Here is an 18,481-nt window from a genome sequence, read left to right on the forward strand (position 1 = left end):
CTGGATACTGGAGCTTGGCCTCTGGTCCCAGAAACAGAGTTCAGTATTTTCTTCAAAGGCAGAGACACACAGAATCAGAAACTGCTTCAGTTTCCAGTTTCTTCTGACGTTATTTGAACATTCATTTGGTTTTGATCTTACCCTACCCTGTGCTGTCTTGTGGCTCTTAAAATGCTGCAGTAATAGCAAAACAATGCATTTGACAGATAAGCTTACCTCTCCAGGGGGGATTCCAACACATATCCTATCAACTGCTGGCTTTCGCTTCATTCTGTAAATCTGAAACCAGAAGAAAAAAGAATGAGAAGGACAATGTCAAAGAACTCTCACAAGAGCCATACATACTTAATGCTCCATACTTGATCCAATTTTGACCCCACTAAATTCCTCTGATAAGGCATGGTGAACTGCATAGTTTTGTGTCAACAAGTAGGAATGCAGAAGTTCTCTGTCACCTTGGTTAGCTCCTTGATTTCCAAGATGTCACTCTGTCCCCCTCCACTAATTATCCTCTGCCTCTCTCTGGTTACATCCTCATCTTCATCATTCACAGGAGGCAGCTTGGCATAGACAGGCCTGGAGAGAACAATGTGACAAAGGCTTAGCAGAAGATGACAGGGCCTTCACAGATAATATTCTCTCCATTTCACAGGGGACACCAATGAAAATGTCACCTGCCTGTAGTGGAGCAGTGGAGAGGACAACTTACCTGGGTTTTATGAAGAACCTGTACTGGATGAGCACTGTGATGAGAAAAAAAACAACGCCCTCTACTGCCATGGCAAAGAGATTCCTTCCCACCAGGTCCCACGACAGAGGGGACACAAAACGGTTCTCTCCTGCCAAAAGGAGACGAGACACACAATCACTTTTCCAGAGCGAGGGGAGTGGGCTTGCATTCCTTCCCACAGAGTTCACCAAGCTGGGCACTGGGACAAGTGGTGATCAGCCAGGTGCAAGAGGGAAGGGATAGACCACAGAGGGGCCAGCTGTGGCTGTGTGCACATTTCTTACTGGGACTTAGGCCCAGAGAATTCAGTCTGCCAAAGAGCTGAATCACCTTTTCAAAAGGTTAGTGAAGCACAGAAAGACTATGACTCAGGCCTGGCATCTGCATGCCAGAAAAAAAAAGATCCAGCTTTCTAGAACCTCAGCCACTCATCACACTTGGCCTAGTGGTCATCTCCATAAAATTGTCTTTATGCATTTTTATTTAATTCCCTTAACTCAAAACACTGGGGTTCTGTCTCTTCAGTCCTTGTAACAACCTAAAGTGGATGGCTGTGGACACTTGCCACCTTTGATCAGATCTGTGCTGCAAATTGTGCCCTTTCAGTTCCTGAAAAGTTAGAGAAGCTCACCCAGAGCAGATTCGAGATTTCTCTGTTCCTTTCAGGCCATTGTCCCTGTGATACATAATTTCACTCACCAAACCTCTCCAGAGCATCAGCCATGGCCTGGTTTTTCACCATGTCAATGAGTCCCCTCCCCAGGCAGAAGTGGGGGAAGATGAGAAAGACAGACTTCAGAATGTCATTGATGTCCTTCAGCTTCTGCTAAGACAAAATCAAATGCCCGTGAGCCACCTGAGAAGAAAGCAGCCACCACCTGCCAAAGGTGACCCATGTTATGCCTGACCCCTCCCTCCCTTCCTCAACACTGCACTCCACAAAAATTCAAGGATTAGAAATGTTCTCCCAAGGGCCAGTGCCTTGGCTCCTCTGAACAGTCAGTGTTGTTGAGTTGCTCAAGATTCTATTAACACAAGCAAACTGCAACAAAAGGAGAGATTTCTCCAAACACTCACAGTTTAAAAGGCACTGTCTGCAAACATCTAAAAGGGCTACAGGTTGAGGAGACAGGGAAGTTGTGCTTGCACAAACTGGTTATGTCAGTGGCTGTGGGCAGCTCCTCCCTATCCCATATTAGAGATTCTAAGACTTCTCCTTTGTTGTCTTCCAGTTGGCTTAGCCCACAGATTGAACTGATAGCAGCCTGAGGAGGGGTTCCTGTTCTGCCAGACACTTATCTCCCAGCATGTACTTATTTTTACTGAGCTGAAACAGGCTTTGTAACAAAAGGAACCATCATCAAGGTTCCTTGCCTCCTTATGCCCACAGGAAGAGGTATAATCGACAAATAACTCCCACAGGGTCTCCTGAGCTTCCTCCCACAAGGAACACTTCACACCACTGTGGGTCAAATGGGGCTGGCTAAGACATCTTGTGTTGTATACAAGCAGGAGAGGAACTTGCACCTTCCCCAGTAGGCATCTGGCTTTGAAAAACTGAATGGAGGTGTGTCAGTTCCCAACACATTTACAGAGGTATCTACCACAGGAGGCAAAATTGAGGGCAACTAAATGCTTGAGTGATTAAACGGCCTTAGTAGATGGAAACTGCCCTTCATTAGTAACGTACAAACAATTCCATTCGAACGTAAGAAAATTGTTTGAGGGATTCTTTTTGTTTGGGTTTTTTTTTGTTTTTTTTTCACTTGTTTGGTTGTTTGTTTGGGTTTTTTTTGGTTGTTTTTTTTTGTTGTTTTTGTGGGTTTTTTTTACCCTAAGAGTGATTGAGAAGCGAAAGAGGTTGCCCAGAGGGACTATGGAGTCTCCATCCCTGGAAATGTAAAATCTGATGGCCCTCAACAAACTGCTGTAGCTGATCTTGCTCAGAGGTTGGACTAGACAATCACAGGAGGTCCTTCCCCATCTTAACCATTCTGTGAACATTGCTGAACCCATTTCCACCAGAACCTGTGTTTAAACTGCTGCCAAAGCTAACGGGTACAGGCCATGGCCTAGCTTTTCTGGAGAACTGGCTGCTAAAGGCAGTGTGGCACCAACATGGAACTAGATTGCAGCAGCACAAGACAGTGAGGGGCTCCTGGGGAAACATACGTTGTTGGTGAAGAGCTCCAGGACAAAGGTGGCCACACTGCCATTGATGCCAATGAAGAGATTCACACTGGTCAGCACAACATATGCTGTGCTGGGGATTTTGAACACGAAGGAGGCTGGATACATGAGAGGGGTGATGGACCACCTGGCAAAAAGAAAGGCAGCAGCGTCAGGTAAGCACTTGCCGAGTCTAAGAGCCTTCCCAGTCATTCTCTGAAGAGAAATCTCTTACCCATAGAGAAACAGAAGGAGAGCCAGCACAGGCAAGTTGGAGGAGGATACATAGGACTTCTGTTGGAAGCAGATGAAGATGATGACGACTAGTGTGGCTGGAACAATGTAGTTGCACTTGAAGGGAAAAGCATGACTTTAGATTTCTTTCCCAATGACAAAAAAAGGTGCTTTCCTGCTCTAATCCAATAGTTCTCAAAACTCTTCAGTGTTCCCAAAGCCCTTTTCAATGGGAGACTCTTAGAAGTGTCGTATGTATGAACTACAATGAATTTACATTTCTTGGTCCCTCTAGAAGTAGCCAGGAGACTCTCAGAGGTTCCGGACACGTGTTATAAAAACCTGCTTTGGACAAAGCAGAACAAGGGGCTACACAAGCAAACATTTTGGGGCAATTATTTAAATGTGATGTAATAAATGCTGATGATTGAGCCTATGGTTGTCCTCCCATCCTCTGTTGTGCTTCTTGTCCTACTGAAGTGAACCACTGCCCCAAGAGAGCAAACACAAAAGTCATGGTCACAGTGGTTATAACGTGTTGCCTGCTGACCCAAACTGCACTTTGCACTTCAGTACAAGACACCATGCAAAACCAGAAGAGAGCACAGTTTAGCACATTCAAAGCCCTTACCATATCCCAGACAAAGTTGGCCACCCAGTAGATCACAGGCTTCACACCACTGATGAACTGCAGGTGTTTAGCCTTGCTGACACGTTCTTGAATAAGGAAAACCACAAAGCTGGCAGGAACAAAGGACATGGCAAAGATCACACAGATGGAGACGAGGACATCAACAGAGGTGGTCATCCTGGACAAAAAAAAAAAAGGAAGAAAACAAAATGCTTGTATGCTGGTGCTGGCTCCTTTGAGATGAAATGAAGCAGCTCATTCAGAGCAAAGCAGAAACTGTTCTTATTCTGCAGGGTAGAGGATGACCACACCAGGCTGTCCTAACTGCACAGTTCTCCAGCCATATAACACAGGGAACACACACAGCCTGTTGGCATCTCAAGGACAACACCACAACCTGCAGACTGGTTAGAACTTCAGTGTAATAGACTGCTTTCTGCTCTTCTTATCACCATCATTTTGTTTCCCACCTAATGCATTTCTTGGACTTGTTTGGGGGTTTATCTTTTTTTTTTTTGGTGCTGTTTTAAAGTTCAGAGATACCTGCCTGTCACCTGCCACTGCTTTATAGATTTGAAGATGTACCTGCAGACAGGTCCTGACTTGGACAGTGGTAGGAGTGGACTAGTCAACGCCTCAGGGAAGTGAACCCTGCACATTACTGTGTGCCCCCCAGGTTGAGACAGTGGGCAAAACTGAACAGGATCTATCAATGATTCCTAGTCAAATGGTGGCACCCTGGGACAAAAGAATGACCATATTCATGGTGAGACACGTTTCTGAAGGCGGCTGAGAGGAACTTCCTAAGTGGCAGAAGATCTGAAGATCACACTGGTTCTTAGAAACTGCAGCTACCAGGGACTCAGAGACAGAGAAAGTTTGCACAGAATTGCTGTTCAACACCAAGTTCTCAGCAGCACATGTTGCCACCTGCCCAGACTAGAGAAAATAAGGCCTGCATGTTAGAGCCTAAATGCCACAGGCCACTGAGTGTCCACCAGGGAGGTTAAAATCTCCCATGTTGCCTGTTTCCAAGTAATCAGCAGCTGATGAGCCCAAAACCACCCATGTTCACATCAGGACTTACAGGGCTACTTCAGAGAGCTGCTGCTTGGTGAGGTTCAGTGGGTGATTGAAGGCAGTGATCCCGTAGGCACTAGGGTTTTCACCCTGCTGCAGGTTGGCCCGAAGGATGGCATTGTTGATCACATTCAGGAAGGATGCAATGGCATGCCAGCCCTTGTTGTTAAACCACACCTGCAAGAGACCACATCGACATCAGAAAGGCACCAGCTACATCACCTACCCAACAGGCTCCTCAGCCCTGCAGAACATCCCTTCCTCTATTCAGGCCATATAATTTCTTTCCTCATCTTTCCAGCTAGCATGCTCAGGGACAGAACACAGGGTTTAATCAGTAAGTACAAAAGGCTGCTGGAAGACAGCAATGATGCAGCACTGAACTCCTTTCAGGACTTTGAAGAAACAGATTTTGAGGAAACCCACACAGGAATGCAAACTACTCATGTTCCCACAGGGAACTCTGTTCTGCACAGTTGACCATGGCAAACTGCTGTGACGCCAGGTCACCAGAGCTTCAAACAGCAGGCACAGCAGTGAGGATTGGTTAATTTACCTTCACATTGTTCTTTGTATCCAGGCCTTTCATGAAACTTGACAAGCTGTTGAGAAATCGATCTCCAGAACTTCCCTGCAAACAGAAAAGACAGTTACTTCCCCTCTGAGAGTATTCTTATTTACATCCTGGGGTCTAGCAGGGTTTACACAATGTTTTTCACAGCTCTGACAGTTTTCTTCCCATTCAAAAGCCTCTCTCCACCAAGCTGGAGGTGGTAAGAATGCTGAGAAACTTCAGCTTTCCTCCACCCTTTCCTTTCTGGGGTCTCATCGGTAAGAGGTCAGCCTCATGCCTGTTTTTTTCCCTAAAAAATGTATTAAACAAGGTTGCAGGCAACCTTCAGAGACACTGCAGCCCACAGGCAAGCAGTCTCAGAGGAAAACCAGGGACCAAATTCTCTTCTGAGCCAAGGCAGACTCAGTACAGGAGGGCTCAACTGGGTTATTGAAAGAAGACAGCAACCACTTGTTAGTTCCCTGAGACAGCCCAGCCTGTCCTGCCACAAAACACTCAGAGGTGTCTGCAATCCCCACCAGCTTCCAACTGTGTTGGGCAGAACCCACATCAGCAATGTGGGCTACATAAACTTCAGCTGAGCATGTCTCCAAGCCTCCTGCCACTCCCAGACAACTGCCTGGGAGATCCCAGCTCAGAGACAGTGAGGAGAAGCCACTGGACACAGGTGACATACACACCCCCCTCATTTTATGGCTTCCAAGTCCTCTCCCAAGAAACAAGACTGATATTACTGCATCCTGGGTTTATGGGGGATGGTTGCTCACCTGTGCTAGCTCCAAGATTTTCTTCACCTGTTTAATGGCATCGGTGACTTCATGGCTTGGAGGAAGCACGAGGGAACTGCTGGCTCCCAAGGAAAAGCCACCATACCTGAAAGTTCAGACAGAAAGTGATGCTCAGACCTGACTATTCACTGACATCCAGAAAATGCCACCCCTCCTCCCTCCCTCTCCAGATGTCTCCTCTTTCTGCACTACATCCAACACAAGTGTCTCCACTCGTACAGGAAAGGATGACTTCGATTTTCCCTACATGGCTGCTTAGCCATGGTGTCTTCTGCTCTTTGTTTCTGGGGTTAAATACCCATATTATGAATGCTGAGCATGCTGCCCATTTAATAAATGCAACTATCCTCTGCTGCCAGTGCAGACAAAGCAGGACATCTCCCTGCTGCCCCTGGTTGGAAGGATAGCACCTCCTAGGACAGCGTACCAGCAGGCTGGTCATGCAAATCTTTTTCAAGCCAATACTGCACTCTGTATAAGGCAGATATGATTTTCAGTACTCTGGGGTTGTCTCCCAGTTTATCCTTCAACATCTTCCCTCAACATCTGGCAGTTAGGAGTCATAAAACAAACTGCAAAGTGGGGTGGATGTGTCAGGCTTAATACAGCGCTCAAGGGTTAGTGGACACATACAAGCTAAAGAAAAGGCAGTAACTCACCTGAACTCATTCACCCAGACCTTATTCTTTAGGCTGTAGAGACAGAAAAGAGAGTTGATGTATAATGTGTAGAACAAGAGAAGAGACAGACCCATCACTGTTGCAGGCACATGGCCAAGGAAAAGAGTGCAACAGCCACTGTTGTGACATCTGTCACATGTCCCACCACTCCTCTTCAGTGTAATCCCTAGGGCTGGTGCCCAGACTTTCCCCATACTCTGCCTACAAGGGTCAGGACACAGCATCACTAATAAAGCAAAAACACCACTTGAGCTGAGGATCAGGGTAATGTGAGGAGCTGAGTGGATTTGGCTCGCTGCTGAAGAATTTGGGCTGCCCAGGCTTATTTGCCTGATCTGTGCACCCCCCCGTAGAGCAAGCAACATTTGGTGGTGAGGGAATGGAGACGGTGTGTTTAGCAGCTACCTTTTCCCGATGATCTGCGCGTAGGTCTTCACTAGGTAGTCTGATATATTGCGGCCTGTCAGGTTCTGGAGGATGTCAGCAGTGTCTTGCTCTCGCTGGTGCCACCGGTGAAAACACAGATAAACACTCATCAGAAAGCACAGACACTGAATCAAACAAACCTTGTGCAATGCTTCGCACACAAGAATCACACCCAGCCGCTCTGCTCCTCATTGCAGTACCACCGAGCTCCCTCCTACCTGTGGTGGTGGCAGCCCGCCTGCACCAGGGGGGCACACAGGCAGCATCTTCTTGATCTTCTCATTGCTGCACTCACAAGATGGGGAAGGGTTCTCCATGCTCCAGTTGCCTTTCAAGAAGATGTCCTGGACTGACTCTGGGACCAAAGCAGTGGTCCATTCGTTCTGCCCCACAGTGCAAGGAGTGTCTCTGTGTCAGGAAAGAGGGAAGAAAAATGCAGTTTTAAAAACAACTATGATGGCCTTTGCTTACAAGCCATTTAAAGATCAAACTTCACAGTCCTCAGAAGAGGCAGAGTGTTTCTCAAAGGAGCTTGACCTCACTGAGACAAACAGCTCAGAGTGACAGACCTGGCTCTGCAGCTTTTAAGAGATCCCAGTGCCAAAGAGACTGAGGCTGGCCAACACTGAGTAGTGTCAGACACTCCCTTATTTGCATTATAATTAAGTGCTTTATTTCAGTCAGTCCCAGCATGCACAGTGTCCAGAGTACAAGGACAATGCTCTTAGTCATATGGTTTGATTCTAAGTAGTCCTGTGAGGAGCAGGTATTTGGACTCTATTCTCATGGGCCTCTCCCAACTAGAGATATCCTATGATTCTAAGATCACAGCAGACACTCGCTTCCTCGATCGCATTTCTGCCTTTGGGGCACCAAAACACCATTCTTCCCCTAGGCAGCATCAGTGGGCAGCTTTCTCCCCATGCCCCATTGGTGGAGTAATGCAGCTCCCACGTCTGTTATAAAGGATGCAGCTTAATTTCCACCCTTAGCCAGTATATTGGACACCTTGCCTCCCTCCCCATCATCCCGTGAACATCATCTGCAGTTCTTCCAGGCTAAAGACAACCATCTCAGACTGTGTACACCCTCTAGAGAATACCTACAGTCAACAACACAGAGCAACATAACCAGGTTCTTTACAATGATCAGGACCAAACAGTAGTCTGGAGGAAGAGACTATTCTCTCCTTTTCATCTCCATCAGCAAAGACTTGCACTCAAACCTCACTCCCTCACCATGCTGAGGGCTGGCAACTATTTAAAAGGTCCTGAGCAGAAAAACTGAATGTAATTGCAACTCTTCTGGCTTAAATCCTGCTCTGGCCGCACAGTACTATAATTCCCTAAAGCCAACTAAATCTACTAGTGACCAGAACCTGGGGTTGGACTTACTCTTCCCAGACCAGAGTTCTACTTACGGGATGGAATGCCCCTGCATACAGCGTGTCCCAAAACCAGGCTTATCAAGAAGGGCATCCAAAAGCTTCTGAGTGCCTGCATCTTCAGGAGCATCATTGCTATGGGTACAGCAGAAAAACACTGTCAAGTCAGTGTGTTAACAGGCACACAGCAAAAGCAGCAGCAGCAGAGCAAGGCCAAGAACACAGTGAAAGGATAATGGGTGGGGATTTGCCTTTGAAGAATGCTTGGCCTAGAGCACACACACACTCCCAGTCTCTGTACACAGAACTGTTAGAGACATAACACCATTCAGAAAGGGGTACGGCCTTGCCAGTAGTTCAGAGATGGCATTTAAAGGTCCAAGAAGAAAATAACAGGACTCTCTTTGAAATGTGCTTCTGAGATAAGCACAAACCCCAAATTTAAATGACCTGTTAAGGAACTCAGTAACATAAGTCTGCAAAGAACAGAATTTGTAGGCCATAAGAAACATACCTAATAAAAGTGTATTGCTCATCGTACATCCAGGGTTGTAATTCCAGGCTGGGATACTTCCCAAAAGGAGGAACAATCAGGCTGAACATGAGAGCAATACACACAAAGACAGCTGGCAGCACAATCTGAAAGTGCAAGGAAATTTTTAAGCAAATATTCCCAGAGGCATCAGGAGTTACATGTGAATCACTTACTGGATTACTGGATTACAACTTTTTCAAGGAATGTCTTCGCTGTTTTCACCAAAGCAGTGATAGACACCAACACAAGACTTATCTTGGCATTTAATCAGGGCACTGACTTGGGATGCAGAGGATTCAGCCTGCAAATCCTGCTCTCAAGGCCAAATTTAGATTTGAACCTCAGCTGCATCCTCGCTGTGCAAGAATACTGTAACCACTTGGTTATCATGCAATTCCTCTCACTTGCACAGGCCTCCTTTTGTTCACAGGTGCAGTGTAGACCAGTTTTGGTTATCTGCATTCCCTTGAGGTTTTCAGCCCACCACCCACTCAGACTACAACACACAGTGCAGAGCTGTCCCTGCTGAGGGACTCTGCTCACGTTGGGTGCTCTCACCTGGGCAAAGAAGCCCTTCCGGCTTCTCCTGGCAATAAGCATCCTCTTCCACAACAGAGCCATGAACTGCTGCTGGGTGAGCTTCCAGCCTTTCATTTGGTAGGAGCCTTTCCCATCCATGCCACTGAGAAGGTCTGTCTCTCTGGATTCTGCTAAGAAGAAATGACCCTCATTCAGAAGTTCAGAGATGCTCTCTGGGTACTTCTGTACTGGAGGCACAAGGTGATGGCTGGAGCAGCCACTCTCCAAAGAGCACAAAAGAAAGAGCACGGTGAGCAGAGATAACAGAAATTTACATGAACGTATTTTCTCCCTTATCTGTCTGAGCCTTGATGGGAGGATTGAACAGACTGTGGATCCTGCACTGTTCACTATTCCTAAAGGCAAATATGCCACCACTCCTTTTGCAGCCTCAGCCTTCAGACTTGCAGTATTTATAACAGCAAAGAGTATCCACAAGAAAAGAACAGGCTTAAGACACAGCAATACCTGGATCTATGTCTGAATCATTAGGATCAAATGCATCATCTTCTGTAAATGGACGAAGGCAGCTCTGTCTATCTCCAAACACACGTCTGTTCCTTCTGGCTGGCAATGTCCCATCTGAAAATAATGCAGTTATGGTTAGCTGAACTGCTTCAGGTAATCTCCAATTAGCCCCAGAAAAACCACAGTAATATCATTTTCATTTTACATGTCTCCTATTTGCAAAACAAGGAGCTGATCCAGAGTGACTCCAGTGCAGGTAAAAGTAAAACCAAGACCCTCACTCTGCAAAGGGTCATGTTTTATGCATCATATCTTGTGTGATGTTCCAGAAACAACTTCTAGTGCACTGGACACTTTTTTTTTTTCCATGTAGGCAGGGAAACAGCATTATAATAAAATTCTCATATGATACGTATATGACTACAAGTGCAATTTGCTAGCACTCATTTATCAGGAAATGCTGTTATGAGCACTTAGTGCACTGATTCGCTCTCAGAAAGTCATTTGGTCCCTACTGTGGTCTGACCCTGTCAAGAGCTCCTCAGAGTAGACAGTAGTGCCAGTCAAGTAATTTTCAATACACTCAAACAGTAGAAATTCTTCACTATTACAAAATAAACATGCTACCACTGAGTCAATTGAAGATTACAGTATATAAAAGCATGCATTAAGTATACTAAGACAGCTATTTTAAGTCATTAAAAATACTAGCACACCAGAGCTCCTGTTCAGTCTCAAACAGGGTCTGTCACACCTGCAGGGGATGTGTCACTCCTGCAGGTGAAAACTAGACCCACCTGAGGTTTCTGCATCCACACCACTATCATCAGCCACTTTCAGGAAGATCTGAAAAGCAATGGTAAGTTTTAGTGAAAAAAAAACCAAAGAAGGAACAACAATGTGGGGATTGCTTCAGGAGATGCCATGAGAGAGCACAAGATTGACAGGTGCAAAAAAGAAAACAGAGGATATAGTTTATCCCCTGCATGACAGGGACATGGACTTTGTGGCTTCTCTCCAGTTTCCAGGAGCCAGTCTGTTACCACATACCAGCTGTTCCCCCTTTCCAGTGGCAGTTCTCAATGCATCTCGAACCTGAGATCTTTCCTATGTCTCAGAAACAGACCTAGTTTTTAGGGCACCCCTCTATGAGCACACACTTAAACAGGGCAGAAGACAATCCATTTGGAGGGGAACACAAAGCAACCTGTTCCACAATAAACTTTTACAGGAAGAGGTAAGACTACATCTCATTCTTAGTTCTGACACGATTCATTTTGCCTAGTTTAAGACAAAAGAAAATCGTCAACTCACTAACCTCTTCCAGGGTAGTTTCAGAGATGCCATAGCTGGAAATGCCAAGATCAGAAAGACGGTCATCAATTTCATGGAACAGCTCCACAAAAGCTCCCTCCTTAGCAGCCTTGTATGGCAAGACATAGGTTAATTCGTGGCCAATGTCCTCCACTAGTCTGGCCTCAGAAACATGTTTTGTAATGAGATTTGAAATCGCAGAGACATCTAGAAAAAACAAACACAAAAGACAGTTTTCTTCTGGTTACTACTCATTATGTGGAAAGAAGAGCTCAGTCTGAAAAATCTTGCCAGAAGGAAAGGAGGGAAAAGGGGACATCTCTGAAAAGCAGCTCATTTCCATGGAAAGTCTTGTTTCTTTTTACATTTAACACTGGATGAAAGCCTGGACCCAAGCCTAGCTATACTTTCTATGTGCAGAATTTGGGAGAGCTTTTACACGCTACTGGAAGACCTGCGAGTCATCGACGTACAGTCCACCAACATTACAGCCCTAGCAACTACATAATCTTTGCTTATTAAGTCTCAAGAGAGCTTGAATTCAAAATGGCTCACTCAAGAAAAACATTCCAATATTTACAGATTTAAAAATACCATCTCTGTAAATTTAATAATTGTCCCAAGACTGTAGCTACATAGGGGCACAAGGTTAAGGCAGCTGTCCAAGGTGAACTATAGAGCAATGTCAGCACTGGGACTGAATCTTAAATTCTCTTTCAAGCCTCACCTATTGTAAGTGTGTCACTTTCATGGTCACTGCCAAGGCCAGCATCAGAGCTGCTCTGGGAAACACTGTCATCCTGTTCAGAAAAGAGAAGACAAACATTATTTTCTCCTGTTTAATCAAAACAGGGCCCACTAGATGCTGCAGACAGTGACGTACCACTGCAAAGGGCTAAAATACAAGTAAGAGGTCACAGGTATAGAAGTGAGTGTTACAAAAGCATGCACTTCATCTATTCTGTATCTCTCCAATCAGGTTTGCACCATCGACATTGAAACAAACTACAATGTAGATGTACATCCCATGCAACAATTTAACCAGACATGGTCTGGCATAGTACCTATCAAACGTGTAACACTTCTGCTGCTTCTAATAAGCCTGAGATTTCATGAAGAAAAAATAAATATAAGCAGAAAGGGTCAGCTGCACCTTTTTCAGATAGGACACTGTGCTGCTGCTGTTTCTGCAGGAGCTCAGAGAGGAATCCACATCCTTCTTGACCAGGGTCAAGTAATAGCCAGTTCCCAGGTGGTTCTTCAGGAAGAGAGAAGAGCCAACACAGCAGAGCTTGCCATGAGAAATGATGGCAATCCGGTCCCCCAAAATGTCTGCCTCATCCATGTGGTGTGTGGAGAGAATGATAGTGCGACCTGAAAGAGAGCAAGGAAGATGTTGCTGTAAGTCAAACAAACCTATGTTCCCACGCCAAAGCCACAACCATCTGGATCTTGCCGTGAAGTTGGATGGGAGGTTGATGCCACAAGCTTGGCTCCTTTGAACGAGACTAGCAGCATGGAAAAGGTTCACAACTGCTGTCACGTGTTTATTCTGCTGACCTTTGTCATGCTCAGCAAAGGCAGGTTTAATTTCATGTCAGCAAGGCTGGCTGCACAGAGCAGAACAGAACACTGCTCAACACCAAGGGTGACTTTCAGACTTTAAGTGCCCTCATGACCCAGTAAAGAACTTTGTTCTGAGCTCTGACATGAGTAGGATGAGAAAGGAGGACAGGTGAGAGATCAGAACAACCTTGTCCTGCATGATCTTTGTTCATTCCTCAGTGCAGGCAACAATAGATTTGCAGAGACACATGGCTATTTTGAGAACAGCCATGAAACAGACTAATTTTCTTTTGCCTTCCACAACACATTCATTAAGAGTCAAGAAAAAGACACAGACATACCTTGCCGATACTTCAGAAGCAGTTCCCATATCCCTCTGCGAGAATAAGGATCCACCCCAGCTGTAGGCTCATCCAGAATGACAACCTTGGAACCACCAACAAATGCTAAGGCAACAGAGAGCTTCCTCTGCATGCCACCTGTCAGGCACAAGAAGAAAGAGGTGTTCAGGCTGATGCAGTGACGAGTGGAACAGCAATACTTGCAGCACAGTGGATAATGAGCTCTCTGAAATAAAGCAGACTGAGAAGAACAAGTACTGCTACTGTCTCAGGCCTTCAGGGTCCCACCACAGTGGATAATTGGTCTGGGTGGTATTCCCTCAGTGGATGTAACTCTCCTCCTGCTGCAGGAAACCATGCCTTGCATGCCCTTCCATAAGTGAATCATCTACCTCAGCACCAGTGGTAGCAAGTCACCAGCTTGGAGGCCTAACCATATTAGGGGATTTGGAGCACAGGTCTCCAGAGCTTGAGCTGCAGAATTAGGTCCCCATGAGACCTCATGGAAGCATTCCAGAGGCAGAAGCAAGGACTTACATTGCAGTCTTCAATACTAAAGCCAACTGTGGTCATCTGCTCTCCCTTCCCAAACTCAAATGTGCAGTCTGTACTGACAGTTGAGTAAGACAAAAGAACCTCAGTCTCTCAACTATCTGGTACAGAATGATACAGGAATCCAGCCCCCCTTGAACCAATGAGAAGAACACTCCAGGTCACCAACTGAAGAAGCACAAGTCAGCATAAGGAATGCACATACCCTTTGGAAACAGCAAGGGACTTGGAGATTATGGTCTAAGCCACTCTCACCCAAACTCATAAAACCCATAAGCATTCGGAGAACAGATATCATGTGCAGCTGGACTACATCATGATGGAATCAAGTACAAAATACTTAGAAAAAGTGAGTTACTTTTTATGGCCATTAGATAGCTTGAGACAGTGCAAGATTTTAAAGTTTACTAAGATACACTGATTAGGTACTTAATAAACAACTGATTTCCTTATGTGCTTAATTGTGTAGCAGTCTATATCTAATTACAGGATCCAATCAAGGTCCATAATGCGGCCTCCACAAAAGCCAACAGAGCATTTCTGGGGGTAAGTAATGTAAAAGAGCTGAACCTACCAGAGAGTCTGCTTGTCCTAGCTTTCAGTTTGTGAGGCAAACCAACATCTGTTGCCATCTGCTCCATCTCTTCTTTCACCTTCTTTTCTGGCAGCCCTTTGAGCCGAGCATAGAACCAGATGTGCTCCTCCACAGTCAGCCTAGGGAACAGGAGCAGCCTCAGGGCAGGGTTGAAAGCACCATGCTGGGATTCATCCCTTACATTAGCATTACACAGGCATATGTTTGCTCAGAAAAACATTTTTTAAGGCTGAGGTCTCAGGAGGGACCTACAGACTGGGAGTGCTCGGCTTGGGCCTGACTTCAGGGTGTGGCTCTACTCATCACCCATGTAAATAATCCTCCTTTAAGGGCACTTGACAGAGTAGCCCAAACATCCCAAATCACTAAGTGCCAGGGAAGCACTCAGCCTAGTTGACTTCAGTGGAGTAGATTATTATGAGACATGAAAGATGAAAGTGTAGGCTCTTGCTGATCATTCACAGGCACATAGGAACATGCTAGTAAACAAAACATTCCCGTACCAATCTCACACCACCACCCCACTGTGTCACACCATGCACACATTAAAAAAACGACCATCAAAGCTGAAAGCCCACTACTGTATTCTAAAGAACCCAAACGTCTGTTGGATCTGTGTGTCACAGATGCTACTCACAAGTCAAACAGCACATTGTGTTGTGGACATACACCCAGGTTCTGCCTGATGGTGCTGAGCTCAGAGCGGATATCTTTGCCCAGGATGAAGGCTGTACCCGAAGTTGGGGGGAACAAGCCAGTCAAGATGGACCTGAAGGACAAATAGAACAGATTAGCAGGTTCCTAGGTTCCGCCAGGAAACAGCTGCTGTGCATGCCAGGATGGCTGAATGAAGAGTGGGCGGAAGCCCTGGGGAGCTCCCACATCAAGAAAGTAGTCTGAAAAACATCTCGCTAATGGATTAAGAAAAAAAAAATCATCTCCAATGGTTTTAACTGATCAAAGAACACCCACATGGCTGCTTGAAGGAAAAATTTTTTCTTCTAAGAGCTTCTCATTCTTTCAGTACCAACTTTCTTCCTTACACTGGTAAGTCAGAATCACAAATGGTGTTACTACAAAATGCTTTCTCCAGATTCATTCGACCCATTCTCAACCAGAACTTCCTCTAGTTTCAGCCCCCTGTAAGTCTCCTGAGGCAGCTCACAACTGTAGTAAACCACCTGAAGCACCCTAGTCTGCACCAGCTTGCACACTGCAGCTGTATGGCTACTTCTACCATATGGGAAGGAACTGCAGTATGCAGTTGCTTCCTCCACTGTCTTAAAGGATTATTTTGTTCTTACATGGTAGTGGTTTTCCCTGCTCCATTATGTCCCAGAAAGGAGGTGATTTGTCCTTCATAGAAGTTCAGTGTGAGACCATCTACAGCAACTTTCTTGCCATCACGATAAACCTTGACCAGGTTTTGGATGGAAACACCAAGACTCAAATGCACCGGCTCTTCCTCCTTGCAGACTGGAAGAAAACACAGCAATAGAAAGATATGATAGGTTTCAACAGAACTGCAAGTTCTAACAGTCATCAGATTCTCCCCAGACTGTGGAGTTCCAAGAAGAAATGACCTATATGAAGAACTGACCACATTTCTTCCCCAGGAACAGGAACCTTCCACAGAAATTGTCCTTTAGTCTTTTCTCTTTCCTGGTCTCATCTGAGATCTGGAGATCTCCACTGTCATCAGGGTCAGCAAAAGTGGGAGGACTTTGCAATTCCATGAGGCTGGAGTGCACATCTGCATTCAAGTGGGCAAAGTACTTTGGGTTTATCTGGATACACCCACCTGATACCACCCAAACTGTGATAACAAAATGACAATCAATTTCATCTTAGCCATGCCAGTCCCGCTGTCCTCAGAGTCATTTAAAAAAGGCAGACCATAACACTTCACTGCAGAAAGTCTCTCTGTCCAGCCACTTACCCTCTGAAGACCCCTTCTGATCAGGATGAGGCTGCTGCCTGTCCTGTGGCTCCTCACCAAACCAATATGACTTCGTGAAAGGAAAGTACCAGGGTCTGGGAATCCCATACTGACCTAAAAAGAAAAGCATTACGTGAACCTGACTGCATCTGTCCCTTTTCTTTTATTAGCTTTCAGGATAAGAAGGGAAGTATTCCACCCCCAGTAAGCCTCTAGGTGAGGCAGGACTAGAAGAGATCTTTCTTGAGATCTTTCTTGATGAGGACCCTGACAGACTTCAGGTAAGAGACATCTAACTTCACTTTAGGGTTAAAGTGCGCTGTGCTGGAAGGCGCTAAGTGGCACATGTGGCACTGATACTCTTAAATTCTCCCTTACAGCAGGGTCTGTGGATTCAGCAGTTCAGTGAAGGGAACAGCTGAAGTACAGCAAAGTTCCTGGGGTTAGCTCAGCTGTGGCCACAATGGGACCACACTTCAGTGGTGGGCAACATTCACCACCAACAGCAAGCAACAACCTTGCTGTGGTGCTGGTCTGTGGTTTTCCTCCATGACCTTTCTGCAGCTCTGCTTAAAAACGGGCCAAATTTGCACCAGGATTTATTTAAAAGCCTGAAGACACGACCCTACCTCAGAAGCACACCTCACCTGGGAAGACAGATTCAATGTACCAGGTCATGACTCCATATAGGAACGTATCGAAGAGCATCATGACGGCAGATGTGGTGATGCTAAAGCCATCTTCTTCCAATGGGCTCTCAAAGAAGTTGTCCCACTGAACACCAACACCCTGCTCCTCAAACAGTGCAAAGTACTCACAACCAAAACCAAAGGCTACTGGAGACAGCAGGCTCTGCAAATGGGAAGCACAGACATGCATTTGAGTTTTTCACATCTACTCTCCAACTAGGCAGCTCAGCTTTTGTACAAGGCTAAGGGACATGGTCCCTGTGAAAAGTCAAAGTTCCAAGGAGCATCACTGTATTTGCAGAGAGGGAATGGCATATTTGGTCTTGGTTCCAGCAAGTCCTGAAACCTCTGCCAGACCTCCCTCCAGAACTGATTGTTTCCCTCTCTTCTTTCTCTTCCTCTTTGGATTTTCATGCAAGGGAGTAGGGTCAGGTCACTAACAGTCACCTTCTCCAGACAGGTAAGAAGTGCTGTGCAGAGGAAAGGAAGCTGGTTCCTTCAGCCTGCATATCTGGTGGTATAGCATCACAGCATACAGACATCAAGGGAATTTAGTCCAGCTACATTACTTCTACTACCAAACCCAACAAAACCCTCCCAGAACCTTCTAGCAGGTTCAGTGAACCACTTCATCAAGCCAGCCCTGGTAGTCTCTTACACTGGAAATTATCCTGCCATTGCTACTTTCCCCCTTCAAACAGAGTCCATCTAGAGGGCTGCTGAGTGTCACACTGGTGGAGGCCCAGTACTCAGGATTGTTTCATCAAGACTTACCGCAAAAATCTTGAGTGAGAAGCTGATATGGTCCTGCCAGGCAACACAGAGCACGTAAGGCAGGTACAGCGTGAAATAGACAATGCCCCCACAGGCAGCTGCCAGGTTGGCCCTGGAGAACACGGTGCTGATGAGGAAGCACTGCAGGATGGTCACAACGGCGAAGATCGAGAGGAAAACAAACACCACACTAGGGTCGCTGTAAGGCAGCAGATTCCCCATCTGGCAGGAGAACAACAAGTGCATTAGGCTTTAAAAGGGCTCTCCAAGGCAGCTTTATTATAAGCAAGCCTGCAAAGCCGCTGTTCAGGGGAAGCTGGGCTTCCTGCAATTTGCACAACAGCTTTCCCAGAAGTGGGGCAGTACCAGAGGCATCTTTTCAAGAGCGCTGAATCTACTACATCCCCTCCTGCTGTTTTCAGCCATTCAGTCC

General features: G+C 46.0%; 1 protein-coding gene across 3 annotated transcripts in view; it reads right to left on the bottom strand.

Annotated features, from left to right (window-relative positions):
- ABCA1 (ATP binding cassette subfamily A member 1) overlaps nt 1-18,481 on the bottom strand; it is a 90,384-nt gene that overhangs the window by 5,116 nt on the left and 66,787 nt on the right. For 2 of the 3 annotated variants that reach the window (XM_027708619.1, XM_027708620.1), the window contains exons 16-43: nt 18,049-18,270; nt 17,233-17,437; nt 16,586-16,699; nt 15,951-16,122; nt 15,284-15,415; nt 14,626-14,765; nt 13,500-13,637; nt 12,746-12,966; nt 12,320-12,392; nt 11,597-11,799; nt 11,076-11,124; nt 10,279-10,392; nt 9,790-9,941; nt 9,211-9,335; nt 8,733-8,831; nt 7,531-7,720; nt 7,292-7,386; nt 6,866-6,898; nt 6,186-6,291; nt 5,401-5,475; nt 4,852-5,021; nt 3,765-3,942; nt 3,135-3,250; nt 2,903-3,047; nt 1,430-1,553; nt 710-839; nt 456-576; nt 217-279 (exon numbers count right to left, since the gene is read on the bottom strand). In XM_027708619.1, coding sequence (XP_027564420.1) covers nt 217-279; nt 456-576; nt 710-839; nt 1,430-1,553; nt 2,903-3,047; nt 3,135-3,250; nt 3,765-3,942; nt 4,852-5,021; nt 5,401-5,475; nt 6,186-6,291; nt 6,866-6,898; nt 7,292-7,386; nt 7,531-7,720; nt 8,733-8,831; nt 9,211-9,335; nt 9,790-9,941; nt 10,279-10,392; nt 11,076-11,124; nt 11,597-11,799; nt 12,320-12,392; nt 12,746-12,966; nt 13,500-13,637; nt 14,626-14,765; nt 15,284-15,415; nt 15,951-16,122; nt 16,586-16,699; nt 17,233-17,437; nt 18,049-18,270 — 3,705 coding nt within the window. The remainder of the gene's footprint in view (nt 1-216; nt 280-455; nt 577-709; nt 840-1,429; nt 1,554-2,902; nt 3,048-3,134; nt 3,251-3,764; nt 3,943-4,851; nt 5,022-5,400; nt 5,476-6,185; nt 6,292-6,865; nt 6,899-7,291; nt 7,387-7,530; nt 7,721-8,732; nt 8,832-9,210; nt 9,336-9,789; nt 9,942-10,278; nt 10,393-11,075; nt 11,125-11,596; nt 11,800-12,319; nt 12,393-12,745; nt 12,967-13,499; nt 13,638-14,625; nt 14,766-15,283; nt 15,416-15,950; nt 16,123-16,585; nt 16,700-17,232; nt 17,438-18,048; nt 18,271-18,481) is intronic. The other variant, XM_027708621.1, reaches the window with a different exon arrangement.

Source organism: Neopelma chrysocephalum, unplaced genomic scaffold (genome assembly GCF_003984885.1).
Source record: "Neopelma chrysocephalum unplaced genomic scaffold, ASM398488v2 Primary Assembly neopelma1_96431, whole genome shotgun sequence".
NCBI classification, from domain to species: Eukaryota; Metazoa; Chordata; class Aves; order Passeriformes; family Pipridae; genus Neopelma; species Neopelma chrysocephalum.